Here is a 17,910-nt window from a genome sequence, read left to right as displayed (position 1 = left end):
AGAAACGCAGAAGAAACGATTTGAAATTTTAAATCAGAACTCGTTTTTCAAAGTAATATTTTTTATACGGCCATTCCGCGGTTCACCATCGGCCACGGAAGCTTACCGCAGAACGTGTTGAGAAGTGTGAATAAATAAAACTGCCAAGCCAGCGACGATCGTCGACGGTTGATGGTTTTGAGTGATTTGAAGACCCCTTGGCGGTGACAGCTGTTGAAAAGTGCGCGAATTGTGATTGCCGGTAACGAAAGAGGAAAAACACCATTGCTAATTAGTGCTGTGCTAGTAGGTACTGTGTGCAGTACGATAGCGCAAACATTCACTTGCCCGGCGAAGAGGCCCTCCTCGGTGCAAGCTGAAAATCTGCGACCGACCGAAGCTTGCTCAGCTCGGTTGCTCGGGTCGTTCGGTTCGCGACAATGGCAGTGTCCTGCCCGGAAGTTATGTACGGAGCATACTACCCATACCTGTACGGCCGTGCCGGACCTAGTCGACCCTTCTACCAGTATGAGCGGGTAAGTTCCATAAGTAAAATTACAGGATTAGGAGTAAACAAATTCCAATGTCTGAAAAGTTGAAACTTTTCCGTTGGAATTGATTAACCCCATTTACCAGACACCACGACTAAAATATACATATGTACATACCTATATTTAAGAGATGACCATACATTGCGTATTTTCTTTTAAGTGAATAATCAAACCAAAATGCAGTGGCGACTCGTAGGGGTTTAGCTTACCTGTTCAACCAGCGAAAAATACAAATTAATACGCAACCTTTTTTATTATCGCATTTCTATATTTTAATCATAAAACAAACAATAGGGACATTCACGTAGCGCTTGCTATGTTGCGTAAACGGTGTATATTGTATATGTACTGCCGCAATTTGCATTGCAGTTCCGGTTTCTATGGAGATGGAACTGTTATGCAAGTAGCGGCAGTATAAATACATACTCCGTATACGCAACATAGCAAGCGCTACTATTTACATAACAATGGAATACGACGGTTTACTTTACCAGCAAATTTGTCTCTGAATTTTAACTACGAACCGAATACTTTTCGTTCAATTTACCTATTGAACCAAATTCAAGAATAACCACCTTACTGCGATGCGCGCACAAGCCCACACCACATGCACTACAAGCAATACGCGTAATTTTTTATCTCCTTCGTACCAACACATTGTTCCTGGTGCTAATTCAGTATCAAGAACCAACACCAGGAATAATGTGTTGGTAGGCTTGTGCATTGAGATCTCTAAAGCAACGTTCAAACGTTGTGTTGAACGTTTTGCTCATCAGCTTCGTAACTAAGCTAAATTCGTATTGCATATTCATCGGTGAAAACGAAATCATGAACGAGTGATGAAAACAATTTTGTCGGGCTGAATTTTGTTGCCTGTCCTATGAACAGATTGAACATGCGGACGAGTCGCCACTGCCAAAATGTCGTTGATTCTGCCAGTGAAAAAGTAACATTTTTCGCATTCTAACTACATAATTCTAACAAGATAATGATGAAGAATTTTCGAAAAAAAATGATAATCACTGTAACAAACTAAAGAATAATTTATTGGCATAACCATAGACCAGCTGTATAAGAAAACGAAACTAAATTCAAATAGTTCCGCTTAGCCTTTGACCAGAAATACAAAAATGGATTTTTTTTATTATAGTCAGTTTTACAGCTTGGGATATTCGTGACTTCTGCGGGGTTGGGTTTTGAACCCGGGTCCTCGACGTGAGAGGCGATTGATCCCAAGGAAAATCTTATTACTGCTGATTGTAAGCAAAATTGTACCATCCAAAGTGCGCAATCGCTCATAAAAGTGCGCTATTTAGCTTAAATCGTTTCGGTCTTTTTGGCGCACTTATTGCTTGGAATGTAACGAAAAAGTGCGCCGAAGATACCGAAACGATTTAATGTAAAATAGCACTTTTATGAGTGATTGCTCACTTTGGATGGTACAATTTTCCTTGCAATCAGCAATATTGCCCCATTGGCAAATCCATGATCCAATCCATGATCAATGAGATACATACAAGAGTGGTGATGTAAAAGAAGCAGACATTTTTAATAGTGTTAACAGAATGGAAAATCGACCGGCCACGACCAAGCGTGCCAAAAAAAACTCCATTATTTGATGCGGTTTGTTTTGTTTGTTAGGTAGTTTGACGTGTATTTCTGATTTTTCACTCTTCTTCTTCTACACATTTTGATACTCCATTGGGATAGTGTCACTGGCTTCTGGTTGTAGGACAAAATACACCAACAAATTCAATTGTGCAGTGCCAACACATTCAATGCATTATAACGCTAATATTACATAGGTACTCAGACTGAATATTATTTCTTGGTGAAAACATTCTGCGAATTATGACCTTCAGTGTCCCTTTTTTCCCTAAGTTGGCAACCACACCGTGGTAGAGTTTAAGGTGAAATTAGTCGTCATCGATTCTGCCAATTTCACAAGCAGTTTTTTTGTTTGACACAAAAATTCTGTTCATGAGAATATATTCGCTGTGTTCAGATTGGCAAGAAAAATGTAGTACATTTACATTTTTTATAAGCAGAATCCCGCTTTTGGGCCTAAAAACTGCTTCCGAATTTGGGCTTTCCGACGAAAAGTTAATGACTGCTAGTTTCCCGTTAATAGTCAGTCAAAGAGATAAATCGAAATTGATGGGACAATTGGAAGCTCTATTGCAACAAAATAGATCTCACTAGCAGCCTTTATTGATATTGAAGAATCATTTGACAATACTTCGCATTATTTAATTGAAAAAGCCACGAGAAAACACTGGGTTGAATTACAAAGCAATCAGTTGAATTTTACCATGTTTGCTAATCGAGAAATTGCTGTCCAGGTTGGAAGCACGCCCCAAACGAGGAAAACAACTACAGTTGGATTTCGAATTTGGCAACAAATGCGTGTCGCCTATGTTGCCAAAAACGAAACCGTGCCAAAATCGAGACCCTTTTTTGATATGAAAAAATTGAATGTAAATGCGTTAGAAATTGAGTAAATATTATTAATCAACTATTGCAATCGTTTTATGCTTGAAAAGTCCCCCAAGAGCCATCCGTCCGGTGCAAGTAAGTTTTTCGCAACCAGCGGTAAGACGTAGTCCTACGGCAATAAAAATATTATTGTTCGAAACATTCTATAACAGCATACTTTTGTTCATGAACACACTGAGGGCATCATTTTTCCGTCATTTAAAGCATGTATGCGGAAATTGACTGATATTCAAGCATATTTTTGTAAGGGAAATATTTTGTGTTGCCAAAAACGGATACTTTTGTTGCCAAAATCGAGGCATGCCAAAAACGAACCATGCCAAATTCGAAACCCTACTGGATTCCTTCGCCCAAGAGGAAATATATTAATTCGGAATTACAGAAGTACAAAAATACAAATGTCCGCTGGGGTAAAGCAATTGGGCATAATATTAGGTTAAATGCACATATTGAGTACGTAATAAATAACGCCGCTAGTGCTCTATAAGTGTGTAACCAATCCAATGCTAAAAACCGGTACCTTAGGCCCAACATTATACACTGGATGTAGAATAATTCATCTATTTTGGCCAGTGCATTTCGTGTACTCTATTTCGGATATTTACTGCAAAATCAAATGAAAGTGTTTAAAATAAAGTACACGTTACGCACCGTCCAAAATAGGTAGACCACCCTATCTAACGGTAATCAGAGAGGGTATGCTATGCTTCTCTAGTATGGTGCCCTAAAACGTCAGAAAATTTAATACAAATCCAGCTTGACTAAGTGCACAGACAGATCTGTGCGATGTGGAGCTATGAGAAATAGTCCAACAAAAAGCTTCAGATGAAATTTTACACCTCCTTCCTTACACTTTATCAGATAATAGAGTGAACCACCTATTTTGGACAGTCAGTTACGCATACTTTATTCTGGACTTTCACGACAAGTTCAATTGAAGTGTTCAAAATGAAATACGTGTCAAAATGGATGAATTAAGTGAAAATAAATGGACATTTCAGGCAAACTAAACAATTATGTATTCATATATGTTATTCTTGTTGACTTTTTCGTTGAGAAATAAGAACTAAAATGTTTTCAGCGGACATTTCGACTTACTAGGGTAACCAACCTATTTTGGACCCCTTCAGCAGCTGTACATAATTTGGACACTTCCATTTGATTTTGCTGTAAGTGTCTAAATTATGTACAGCTGTTGAGGGGGTTCAAAATACGTTGGTTACCCTATGCTTTAATCATTTACTACGCGTTGAACATCTATTTTCACTGGAGTAGATAAGGAGAATTTGGGACATTGTAAAAGCGACCAGACCCCTCTCCACTTAACAACTTTTTCCCAATTAGTTCTGTTAAAACGTCACGGCAGTAGAATATGTTCGGTTCAACTATCGACTCGACTGAACAAGTCTCCATTTTGTTTATTCAGCGTCGAACATGTTGATATGTGTTAGTATGATTGCTAGTTTGTCAGTTACTCGTATTCTTTTGCTGCGTATGGCCATACTACCAAGCAAACGAATGTACGAACTACGATAAAGGAGATCTCAAAACACGCAACGACAAGATATTTTGGAATACAAAAAATTAAATAAGGTGGAGAGGGTACTACAAAAAGCTAATATCGAAAATGATCGAGAGACATACCAAAAAATATACAAAGATGTCCAAAAATAGACCGAAAACAGACACTGATGAAACCTGTAAGTCGTAGGCGAAATACGTATCTGTCGCGAATAAATATAAATAGACACATTCCAGCGTTACGGGACACCATGCCCACCACGCAAATCAGTTCTTTTTTATTTAACCAAATCCAAGTAAAGTTCCCTTAGGTCACCAATTTTACAAGCTATTTGTCAAAAATTTGTTTAAACAGGAACCAATTTGCACAGTAAAAATAGTTACTAATTGTGTCCCGTAACGCTGAAATGTGTCAATAGTAGAATTTAATTTGGAAAAGTTTTCTTTTTATTTAATTTCAAAGCAAATGGTGTCATCTTTGCAATGAGAGATGACTCCTAAAACCGAATAAATTTGTTAATCCATCAAAAACATATGAATGCATTAAAGCAGGTATTATAAAATACTAGCTGACCCGACAAACTTCGTATTGCCACAAATTAACCTGTTTTGTACATAAATCATGAATCTCGGATGATCTTTGTCACTATCTCGAGTTTTGCAAGCCCCCCAGTGGGCGGCGCTTCCGACGGCGGGTCACCGGCAACTCGCGACCGGCTCGTCCTGAATGATCTAGTGTTACTATAGATAGTTTTTGTGGTCTTGTTATTGATTAATGTTTTATGGAAGAGTCTCGAATTTCTCGAGTTGGATTAGTTTTTGAGTTTCGCAAAAATTTCTGTTTTATTTGTATGAGAGTCCATATCCCCCTACCACAGGGGTGAGAGGTCTCTAACTATCATAAAATAAATTCAAGACTCAAAAATCTCCTACATGCTAAATTTGGTTCCATTTGCTTGATTAGTACTCAAATTATAAGGAAATTTGTATTTCATTTGTATGGGAGCCCACCCTCTTAAAAGGGAAAGGGGTCGTAATACACCACAGAAAAAAAATTCTGCCATCTAAAACTCTCACATGCCAAATTTGGTTCCATTTGCTTGATTAGTTCTAAAGTTATGAGCAAATTTGTATTTCGTTTGAATGGGAGCCCCCCCCCTCCTAAAAAGGTAAGAAGTCCTAATTCATAATGGGAAAAATGGTTGCCTCCAAATCACCCACATGCCAAATATGGTTCCATTTGCTTGATTAGTTCTCGAATTATGAGGAAATTTGTATTTCATTTGTGTAGAAGCCCCCCCCTCTTGAAGTGTGGAAGGATCCTAATTCACCGTAGAAAATATTTTTGCCTACAAAAACCTCCACATGCCGAATTTGGTTCTATTTGCTTGATTAGTTCTCGAGTTATGGGGAAATTTGTATTTCATTTGTATTGGAGCCCCCCCTCCTAATGTGGGAAGAGGTCCTAATTCATCACAGAAAAAATTCTTGCCTCCAAAAACACCTACACGCCAAATTTGGTTCCATTTGCTGGATTAGTTCTCGAGTTATGAGGAAATTTGTATTTCGTTTGTATAGGACCCCCCCTCCTAAAGTGGGGAGGGGTCTCAATTCATCATTGAAAAAAAAATTGTCTCCAAAAACACACATGTGCCAAATTTGGTTCAATTCGCTTGATTAGTTCTCGAGTTATGCAGAAATTTGTGTTTCATTTGTATGGGAGCCCCCCCTCTTAGTGGGGGGAGGGGTCTCTAACCATCACTAAAACCTTTCCTGGCCCCAAAAACCTCTACATGCAAATTTTCACGCCGATTGGTTCAGTAGTTTTTGATTCTATAAGGAACACAGGACAGACAGACAGACAGACAGACAGACAGACAGACAGACAGACAGACAGACAGAAATCCTTCTTTATAGGTATAGATTTATAAGGCCATTACAAATATTTTATAAAGTTTTTGTCCTTCCGGTGTTCGGCCACTGAAGGGGGGGGGGGGGGGGCGAAAAAAAAACAAAGTGAATTTTTTAATCGAGCAAAAAAAACATGGATTTTAAGAATTTTTATTTAAGGAGACTCATTTTTCGAGTTTTTCAGACTGTAGAGCCCACAAACAATTGATTTTATAAAAAGAAATTTGACTCATATCCTACAAATTATTTTTTTGGCCTCCGATTTTTCAAGTCAATTTCCAATTGGAATATCGAATATTCAAAACACAAAAAAGCGGATATTTCCTTATGATTAGGCTTATACAAATTTGAAAAAAAGTTTATGTCCTGGTCTCAAAACATTGTTGAAGGGGGGGGGGGGGGTCAAGAAAAAAATAATAACATTAAACCTTCAATAACCAAACAAAAGGGAAGAAACCAGCGTTTATTATTCCATATTATTAAAATTTTAATACAAATATTTTGTACAGTACTTAAATTTTAGTTCAAGCCTTTCAAACTTCAAAATTTTCCGACCCAAGCACATAAAGTAAGCATCCTGGTAGAGATGAAGCAGTTTGATAATAGTGGAGCGCCACAGGATCACCTTAGAGAGCCACAAACGTATAACTTGATCTTCATTTGAATTTTGTTTTGAACCAGGGGCGGACTGGCCCACCGGGCAACCGGGCAAATACCCGGTGGGCCCCAGTAAAAATTTCGTTGTTACACAAAATGAGATTTTCCAAATTTTTTATTTCAGCTAAACTCTTTCTACGACTCACGAATGTTCAATTCCTGGGGCCCCATGATTCATGAAATCAACCGATTTGATGATTGAAAATTCAGCTTCAAATGGGACTGTTGGGGCCCCGAACTTTAAACCAAAATTTATACTTCAATTAAACTTTTTCTATGACTCACGAATGTTCGATTGCTGGGGCCCCATGATTCATGAAATCATTTAAGTTGAGCTGTTGGGGTCCAAGCTCCGAAAATATTACCAGCTTCAATTCTGAGTATTTAAAAGTAGAATTAGTATTTCATCCGCAGTTATTTGACTACTTATAAATATTGAACTGTCGGCTTAAGCTCCATACTCAGTTTACTTCAGTGGCGACGGTCCATTATCGATCCTGTGCCGAATGAATATTGGTCCTACCTTTCTTCAAACCCCTCGAACACCAGCTGAACGCGCATCATCCTCGATAGCGCACATCTATAAGTACGATGTCTACTCCGAAGTCTACGGCCTCTTCTTGATTCTCTGCTTAAAATAATTTTGGCTACTCTTTCGACGGGCCTTCTAGACCATCCTTTACAGCAACCTTACCGTTTTTCAGCTCACTGATTGCTCTTTTGACCTCCTCCTGTGTTGGTGGCTCCACAGTTTGGCCTTCGCTCAAAATTCTTATCCTGTAGCTGCTGATCTTCGTGTTTACTTCTCTATTCAACAGCGTCTGAAAATACTCTTCCACCTGGCTGCTACCGTCGTTTGGTCAGTAAGCAGGTTGCCAGCACTATCATTGCACATCACAGGCATGGCAAAATTCTTGCACCTGACCGTTTTGTGGAAACTCCGTGTGTCGTTGCTGACGAACCTCTCCTCTGGACTGGCGAGCACGTGCTCTTCGTACTGGCGTCTTTAGACGGTGGGTTCTTTTTTCCGCAGCACTACCAGGATGAACCAAAAAGATTCGCGCAGAGTCTCGGGCATTCCTCACATTGCAATCGTGTGAAAAAATTCTAGGATTCGCACAGAATACCTTGCTTATAGAAGCATGATTCTTATAGGAGAATCCAAGAGTTGAATCCCAGGGATAGCTATAACTCGGCACGGGAATCGCCTGCACTATGAACTGTTCTGTTCTGACGTGTAGACGCAGTAAGCTACTCATATATATTGAACTATTGACATCATATCATTTATCACGCAAATCAAATCAAATGTTCACGCTGCGGCAGATCCTCCAAAAGGTCCATGAATAGAGAATTCAACGGATAATTATTTCATTGATTTCAAAGTTGCGTATGATACATTCGACCGTAAAATCATGGCCATTCTAACCTCGCAGGGGACTTTATCAACGTAATGGTTCCTCATGTGGGCTGTTCAACATGCCGTTACAGGATGTTATCAAAGGAGCAACACACAGGCACAATCTTCAGCAAATCTAGTTAGTTCGTCTGTTTTCCCAATAAAATGGATATTGTCGATAGAACAGCATCTGGGGTGGTGGCTGAACAAACTAAAACTCAAAGCAGCGAAGATTGGGTTGAAGAAAAATGCGTCAAAACTAAAGTACCGTGAACCGCTAATATGACGCACATGCTAAAAGCTGGTAACTCGGTCCTAATAACGACTGAGTTTGTTTTGTTTCGAGCATCGAGCCGCTATGCTGTCCGTTCTCCCGATACTCGACACTCGACAGTGCCTGAGTCGAGTTGAGTTGCACGACATGACTTACAAAATAGAACCCATATTCATTCGATTTACTGTCCTTGTAACGCTGATGTCTTTTGAGTAGATGTCTTTTTGTGTGTTAATTTACTATCATGAGAATATTGCAAACTGGGGCCCCTAATATCAAAGGTCCGGTGGGCCCTTTGGCTCCCAGCCCCCCCCCCCTGTTTTGAATCTCTGTGCCACTCGGTTAGTTACCTTGCTTTTTTAATAATCGAAATCCTGGTCACTTACTAGTTCAGAACTCGGTAACCACGACATAGTATCGTAATCTAACCATAGTGTGAAAATGGCAGTTTAGGACCCTGCCACTTTATTACTTGGAACACTTATGCTGTGCTATCAACATGTTTTAAGAAAACAAATCTCTGAAGCTATTCACGTTTCTTGGTTAACCTTTTAGCCATGAATATCAGGACTCTCCTTTGTATATTAAGGATGCATACCGTTTCGAATATTTCAAATTTCGAACAGTTCAGTGACATCCTGCATGCTGCATGCGTCCAATGAATGGTAAAAACTGTATCGTTGAGTTTTACGTCCTCTACCTCCAAAATTAGAGTAGTTACTTGGACATTACGGAGTAAAACGACCAATTTTAAGCCCCGAAAAATTGTGTTTCTATTTTTATCTTATCTAGTACCTTTGATGGAAAAAAATAATCCCACTGCAATTCAAAAATCGGAATCTCCGTCAAAAGCGGTACCAAATTTCACTAACATATTGTTTAATTGATTGTTGCCTCCATCTAATTCTTTTAAAACAAGGTAAATTAAAATGGAATCAAGCCGAAAGTCTGATTGCAAGCACCCCAATTTTAGACGTCGGGAGATTCAGCACAATAGTTGCCTGTGACTTGCAGCAGAATCAGAAAGCTTAGTTGGTGAAAGAAAGTTGATCGAGACTAACGAGATAACTATAACTTGGCACATATTGGATAATTTAGAGATGTAAACTCATTGAACTGTGAAAAAAATTCGCTTGTTACTAAAAAATGCAACAGACTAATATGACACTTTATTTTTTGCCCCTTCACATTTCGAATATTTTCAAAGGGGGGGGGGGGGGGGGGTGACATAAACTTTTGTTCAAATTTGTATAAGCCTTATTGTGAAACAAAATAAAAGCTAAAAAAATTCGTAGTACCTATTCAACACACTTGTCTCTGTGACAGAATCAGTGAATTTATCCATTTGGACTAGAATTAATCTAATTCTAAACGCATTTCATTGTGCCCGTTAACACTATTGCCAAATCGACTCAATCGAAGTAAGCCACAATCAACTCCATCAAAAGTTTTCACTCTGCAATTCAAGATGTCCTCCCAGGAAGATGAGTCCTCGAAACGAACAGTTTCTGAAGAATCTGTATCGCAAGTGCAGCAGTTCGAAGAATTGAAGGCGAAATTTCTTGCCATACTGGAGGACCGGTTTTTCGGAAATCTAAAACATGATTGGCGACGAAGCACGGCGGACGATGAACAACGAACTGATTCGCTACCTTCATACCATAGCTTAAGCAGCGGCAGTGGTAGTTATCTAATTCTAGATGGCAAAAGAGTATCCTTCGATTGGTTCCGGATGGCATTAGGGAAACCACTCCCGAAGCTAGAAACAAAAATTGAGCCCGTTTCAATCGCTCCGGAAGAACGAATATCCGAAATCTTCGATAATCCCTACACAGTTAGAGCTCCAGAGGAAATGACAGCCAAAGCTGAGGCTGGTGATCGGTTTCACACTCACAAATCCCGAGCCAGGGAAGGAATGCGCAGTAGATTACTGGTGAAAGATGTTGCATTCGAAGAGGAAACGTTAGGTTACAAAAGAAAGCACCAATCAAAGCTCGCTACCCAAATGGATGCTCACTATCGCAACGAGATAAGCTATCGACCACGCATCCGCAATTTTATGCGCGTTGACGCCATTCATAGGCTACGGGACAACTCTAGAAAACAATTCGAGACGTATTATCGAAAGGAGTATTTATTGAAGAAAACGGAAGTTGAAAAAGTGGAAAAACAGTGTCACAAAGATCTACACGAACGATGCGCGGAATTGATTCAGGCCATCAGAGTATTTCGTCAGCAACGCTTCAGTTCATCAATGCGAGTTCTGGATAAAGTTAAGCCCTGCTACGAAGAGACCGCACGCTGGGAGGCGAAGTACCGAGAATGGCAACAGAAAATGGTGGCGCTATGGAACAAAGTTATACAGTTGGAAAGTATATGGAGCAGACGAATTAAATATCAAAATTTCTTATATTTGATAATGCCGAAGTCGTGGCGAGAGAAATACGATTGGATACATATGGATGAGGAAGGAAAATTGGAAGGATATCCGGAATCTATAGCGAAACGTGATAGTGTTAATCTAAGAAAACTAGAAGCTAAAAATGATATTTGGGCGGTGAAGGAATTTTTCGAAAAAGAATATCGGGAAAAAGAAAAACCAGTACATGCAGCCTATGAAGATGTCGAAAGTTTGATGAAAGGTATCGCTGAGTTAGACGTCAACTCGTTAACCTTGCTCAGTCGACTTAATCTGCTCAGTTGGATAAAAATTGAAGCTGCCAAAAAGGCCGAAGAAGTACGACAACAGTATGAGAAAACAATTCAGAATTTGCGATATTCTATAGCAGACCTGGTGCAGAAAGAATCAAGCTATCATAAGCGTTCAGCTGAATTGAAGCAACAGTGTATTGGACTTTCCGGAGAGCCACTTAGAGTATGTGTAGGAAACCAACGAAGCCGATCGATTGAAACTCTCCTTTTCGTACTATATAAACAACTTCTACCACCAGGACAACGCGAAAATGCATTGAAATTTTCCGGTACTGAAAGTTTCAGCTACGTATTTAATGCAATAATACAGCTACTGGGTAGTTTCGATAGGATTCCACCTAAACTATTGGCTTCTGTGGAAAAACAGGTTCGATTCAAGCGCAAAGTACAACTCCGTATTGCTCAACGCGCAGCTGAGGAAGATCATCGACACCAACTGATGGCCGTACAATTGAAGAGAAGTCTTGCTCCAAGATATGTGCGACCGCCAAGAACTGGTAAACTGCCTCGATCCAGACTCAAGAAAAAGCCAGTGCAGGTGGTGATGATACCACCGGTCGTGACTAAATTAGATAAAGTTTTTAAAAAGGCATTCGGAGCGGATGCCGTCATGACACAGAAGGAACGAAATAATTTGGAAATTGATTTAGCTTTTCGAAATTACGGTGCTGTTCAGTTTGATCATTTTCTGCGAAGCATTGGTTACGAACCGGAGCGCGATTTCGTTGCGCAAGTACAGCAGCGCGATGGACCGGAAACTAACTTCTTCAAACGGGTGGAACTAATCCCGAAAGTGATGCAACGGATGACCAGATGGGACGCTATACAGGCAAAAGTGAAGGAAAGGTTGATTCAACGGATTTCCGAAACGTTCGAGCCGTAAGGCTTAATGCATTTTTTAAATAATAAATGATTTTCTATTAAATATGCTATATTTTTCATTTCCAAGTATTTTTCTTCGACTATCGATGATTTATTTTTTTCTGATTGGAAATTTGGGCTTCAACAACAAAAGTAACATAGAATAATTGTAATTTGTAGTACATATGTTAATCATGCGCTTGTGTAGAAATACTGAAAACGGTGGTGTGGAACTTTAAAAAAATCCAACACCAACCGTTACATTCAGTTACTCACAAGTTTTTAATCAACCAAGCACATCTTTACACAATTCCTAGAATCAAAGATTGTAATTTTCCACCCAAATGCACACTGCATATCGTAATCGACACATTAGCAAACAATAAACCATTGTAAGCAAGTAAGTCCGTTTTGTGCTGTTATCGTCTAGGCCTGCCACGCCACTGCTGCAGAGGTGGTTGGAAAGAAAAATGCACACTTTCGGAAGACTATCCGTCATAATTAGCAGCAATTATGCCGTTCGCCGGTACAACCTTTACGTTGCACTCACCATTTATCGGTGTAATGAGAGCATAAATATAGTCAGTCGTCCCTCTAGGAAAAATGGCTTCCATCAGTCAAAATGGCGATTTCAACCCGTCATTTGTACCTGTTTTACCAGGGGGAATATACACTCCCATCTCATCACCATCAGCCGATGGAAATATTAATATTAAATATGCTCATTAAATATTAATTACTGCGCAGCTAACAACGCATAGCTACCCGCAAAGGTGAGAAAAGTAAGCCCCTGAAAATTCTACTTTGGATTATGATTCGGATTCGTTGAACAAACAGTTGGACTGCCCTACCTAACAGCCAATTTAATCACGTTTTAATTCAGCACCGCTGAATAAAATTATGAACTCCAGAATTAATTGATCTCGTTCAATTTCCCATCAGGTGCCCGGTGGAGTGAAATTAATTAAATTTAATGAACGACTCTTGGGGACGCAAAATTCTCTCATCGCACACCGACCGCAAAAGCCAACTCAACTCCAACAGCCAGTGCCGTGGGCTCCGCGTGAAGTCGATCCAACTCCGAAAAGTGAAAAATCAACACGCGAACAGAAGATGCCGCAAATAGCACGTTCGCATTAGTGACGCTGATTTACGTGAAATTATAGCTCTCGAAATAGCGTACTCGATCGACGTTTATAGATAAAATAATTACTGCACACCCCAGCAGAACGGCGATGCGGAGCTGCTGCGGCGTGATGCTCGACCGAGTCAGTAAAACAACATTTATTAAATTTTTCGTTTCGTTATAGTATTTCAATAAAAATTCCTTCGACTGCAAATAAAGTATCGCTCGAACACGAATACGCATACACACTCGCACTCGCACACCCAGCCTCGCTGGTGGTTGATGCAGTGCAGCAGTACTGCCTCATTGCGCCAGACACTCCACTGACTGACCAAAAAGTGCATGCTGCCTGCAGTGTGCATTACATATACCTACACCGCAAGTTCACCGGAGTAACCGTAAGAAGTGTTGTTTTGAAAAACATAGAAATGCCAAGCATGATATAGAGCCACTTGCGTTTCACTTTTTGCGTTAACTTATTGTTATATAACAATATTAATAGTCATATTATTGAATTTTTTGCGCAATTTACAGCTGTCAGGATGTCTGTTTAATTTTTTTATTTATATTTTTATATTCATGATATTCATTTTTTCATTAATTTATCACTCATTATTTATCAATTCATTCATTTGAATCGATATATCGACCAACATTTTAATGTTTTAGTGAGCACTCACAGGTGATATACGAACTGTTAATGCATCCAGAAAAATGTCTTGTTTTGGTGCCGTTTTGTAGTCGAGTTTGCAACCTAGGTCGTGTAATTTGGCACCTCTAAACTACTCTTGACGTTGGAAGCTATGGATGTAAAGGACAGTTACGGGCTAGTGCAACAATCCTACTGGCTCTATATAGCAGCAGCACGTAGCCGAGTGGAACATACGACGACTGGCCTGTTAGACCAGGATTGTACCACAAAGCTAACTGGGCGGAAGGAGAGGGATTACTTCAAGCTTAATCCGAAGCTTTCGACTCGGGACGTGGCCAAGAAGGTCAATTTTTCCGTCTGGTTCGTCCAACAGACAATGAAGCGGACCGGACAGCATGTCTTCAAGGTAAGGAATGCGCCTGACCGAACCTATAAACATAATGCGGTGGCCAAATCCCGCGCCAGAAAGCTGTACCGCGAGTAGTTGGTGCAGCCAAAATACATCGTAATGGACGACAAGACGTATATTAAAACATACTCCAAGCAGATCCCCGCCCTGGAGTTTTTCGTCGCTAAGTCCCGACTCGATGCTGCTGAGAAGTTCCAGAAGAAGAAGGTTAATAAATTTGCTAGAAGTACCTACTTGGTGTGGCAGGCGATCTGTGGGCGCGACAAATTTAGTAAGCAGTACATAACGACCGGCACCATCAACGGTCAAATATATAAAAAAGAATGCTTACAGAAGGCTCAAAGGTACATTAGTACCAGTGAACCACATGCCCTGGCGGGTGTTGTAGGTTCAAATCCGGTTATAATCTCAGATTATAGCGTGGTTCGACCCATGCACCTTCCAGCATTGGACAAAAAGTAGGAGTCACAACGACTACTTGTTAAGCGTAGCTACTAATAGACCCCCTCCCCCCCCCCCTGCCGCCTTCCGGCTCTTTCTCCTTCACTCTAAAATTTCATTACTTTCTTCTACCATTCCTTCGTCCATTGTAAAAGAACTACCGTTCCAAAAAAATTTATTTTATATGCCTGACCTTATTTCAAGGTCAAAACTAAAACACGAGGTTGATTTTCCAGAAGCGCCTGTTGCCCTTCCTCCGGTCATATGATGGAGACAATCTGTTTTGGCCAAATCTGGCATTGTATCATTACGCGAAACCACTGATGAAGTGGTACGAAGTCAACAATGTTGTGTTTGACCGAAAAAAGTTCATTTTTTTAATGCATACGTTACTGCATACGTGCCTCCCAGTTGGCTTCGAGGTATGACGCTGGCCTTATAAGCCAGTCGTCGTATTTTCGAATCTCGGCTGGGAGAGGCTGTTGGAATCAATAGGATCGTAGCAACTGGCCCTGCAAATGTCCTGTATTCTAACAGCTGGCTGCGAAGTCTGTCGTATAAAAACAGAAAGTCAAGTTTCGATAACGGAATGTAGCACCTAGGCTTTACGTTACTGCAATTAACCAAGGATATAGCGCCTTATTTTGCCCTCTGAAACTAGATTAGTCTTCCAAAAATATTGCGGTCGAGCAGACTAAGTCCCCGTGCAAAGTGCACCTTGTACAAGACGCTTATAAGACCGGTTGTCCACTACCGGCATGAAACATGGACAATGCTCAAGGAGAACCTACAAGTGCTTGGAGTTTTCGAACGCCGCGTCCTAAGAACGATCTTCGGCGGCGTACAGGAGAACGGTGTATGGAGGCGGAGGATGAACCATGAACTCGCACAGCTCTATGGCGAACCCAGTATCCAAAAGGTGGCTAAAGCCGGACGGATACGATGGGTAGGTCATGTTGCACGAATGCCGGACAACTACCCTGCAAAGATGGTGTTTGTCTCAAATCCACTAAAAACAAGACGGCCAGGAGCGCAGCGAGCAAGATGGTTAGACCAGGTTGAGCGAGATCTGGCGGAGAGTGTTCGGTATCCAAGGAATTGGAGAGCCCACAACCGAGTTATATGGAGAAACCTTGTTCAACAGGCTTTGTCTTAGGACGGTAAGCCATTTAAGTAAGTAGGTAACTACCAAAAATATTAGTTGAATATAACACTTGACAACAATCGTGTGGTTCAATGATTGCCTAAAACTACAGTTGAAAGGTTAAGAACTGAAAACCACACGCACCTCTTAACTTGGTTACTCAATTATACAAATTGAAGTATTTCCAGGTATAACCACTTGGAGGCACTTAGAAGGGGCTTGGGATGGCTAGAGCAAGGGATGTTTCGATCACTTTGACTGAGTTTTGTTTCATTTGAGAGTACCGCCTCAGCCGAGCAAAACTTGCTAAAGTAATGTATGGGACATTTGTAAAACTGGTTATTATCTACAATTTTGCTAAATGAAGTTTTGCTGTATCTTTTGTAGTTACAGCACTACAATGCTAGTCACTCTTTAGTGACTAAATAAACGTTCATTTAGTTACAAAAGAGGTACTAGCATTGTAGAACCGTAACTACAAAGATACAGCAAAACTTTATTCAGCAAAATTGAAGATAATAACTAGTTCTACAAATATCCAATATATCACTTTAACAAATTTTGCTCGGCTGAGACGGTACTGTCAAATTATAAGCTTTTGCCTCGGAAAGCCGCAGCAACCCAGAAGGGGAAGCTGCCAAAGCTCCGACTCCTGGTCTGGGAGTCAAGGAGTGGGCACGGAAGGCCTCTTTTGCTTCCGAGTCCCAGGGCGTTGTGGTTACGGAGGAGATTTCGGGTGTGTGGACTGACCTGACAAAACGTACCTTTCCGAAATTTGATTCACTCGAAATATGGACGGCGGGGCTGGTGAGTCGGCGGTGTTCTAGCCGGTTATCCGGACGGGCTGCGAGGTTAAAAAGTCTCGTATCGTGGTTCGTCTTCGAAGAGGCCGGACATAACGTGGCGGCCTGAGGGCGTCTGTGGAAATTGGATACGGTATGCTGCAGGATGATCTCCAACCGGTCGTAAACCGGATGGCGTACGATGACAACTCGCTGAATTATGGGTATATGCGTGCAGACTGGAGATTCGCAAATGAAAGATCACACTAGGCATCCGAACAGGACCAAGCTGCCGAATTACTGGTGAATGCCGGGGCAACATCGATAAATGATGATGATGACGGAATGACGTTTTCCGGGACCTCGTGCTGACTACGTGATTCACAATGGAGGATCACACTTTTCATTCCGTCGACTGGCTGGCTTTCGATTCGCCGTAGGACAACTATACCAGCTCGTGTGACTAACTGCTCGTTTCACTAGATGTCAAACGATCTGTTCGCTATTGCGACTCGATCAGCACTCCCGAGCTGCGCCTCGTTTCGCCAGCTCGAGATCGGCTTTTCGGTAAAACTCTCCACACAGCCGACTTCCTGGCTCAATTCAACAGTTCAGTGGAATGGTTCGCCGCCGCGCCCTCTGCATGTCGAAATGCCAAACGTGTCGTATTGACCACCCAATCCAATCCGATATTAAGTTATCTGTACATAATTAGGGCCCTACATTGCCACACAAAATAAAGTTACCGACGAACGGTAACAGAATGAATAAAAATTGAGTCAAAGTGATCGAACCATCCTTGGCTAGAGCTATGTTGGGCGCTTTTTATTAGTTGCCATCCCCATTTCATACGCTTAACGGCCCGATCAGCCCGATTTAGCAAAACTCAAATTGTTTACGGAAAACTAGCAGTCATTAACTTTTCGTCGGAGAGTCCAATTTCGGAAGCAGTTTTTGGGCCCAAAAGCTCCTTGCCAATCTGAACACAGCGAATG

General features: G+C 40.9%; 1 protein-coding gene across 1 annotated transcript in view; it reads left to right on the top strand.

Annotated features, from left to right (window-relative positions):
- The first annotated feature begins 419 nt into the window (after positions 1 to 419).
- LOC128741694 (protein vestigial) overlaps positions 420 to 17,910 on the top strand; it is an 82,191-nt gene continuing 64,700 nt past the window's right edge. Inside the window, exon 1 of the mRNA XM_053837661.1 lies at positions 420 to 515. Within this exon, the coding sequence (XP_053693636.1) occupies positions 420 to 515 (96 nt within the window). The remainder of the gene's footprint in view (positions 516 to 17,910) is intronic.

Source organism: Sabethes cyaneus, chromosome 3 (genome assembly GCF_943734655.1).
Source record: "Sabethes cyaneus chromosome 3, idSabCyanKW18_F2, whole genome shotgun sequence".
NCBI lineage: Eukaryota > Metazoa > Arthropoda > Insecta > Diptera > Culicidae > Sabethes > Sabethes cyaneus.
The sequence above is the reverse complement of the archived record's forward strand: the minus strand, read 5'-3'. Positions and strand labels throughout refer to the sequence as shown.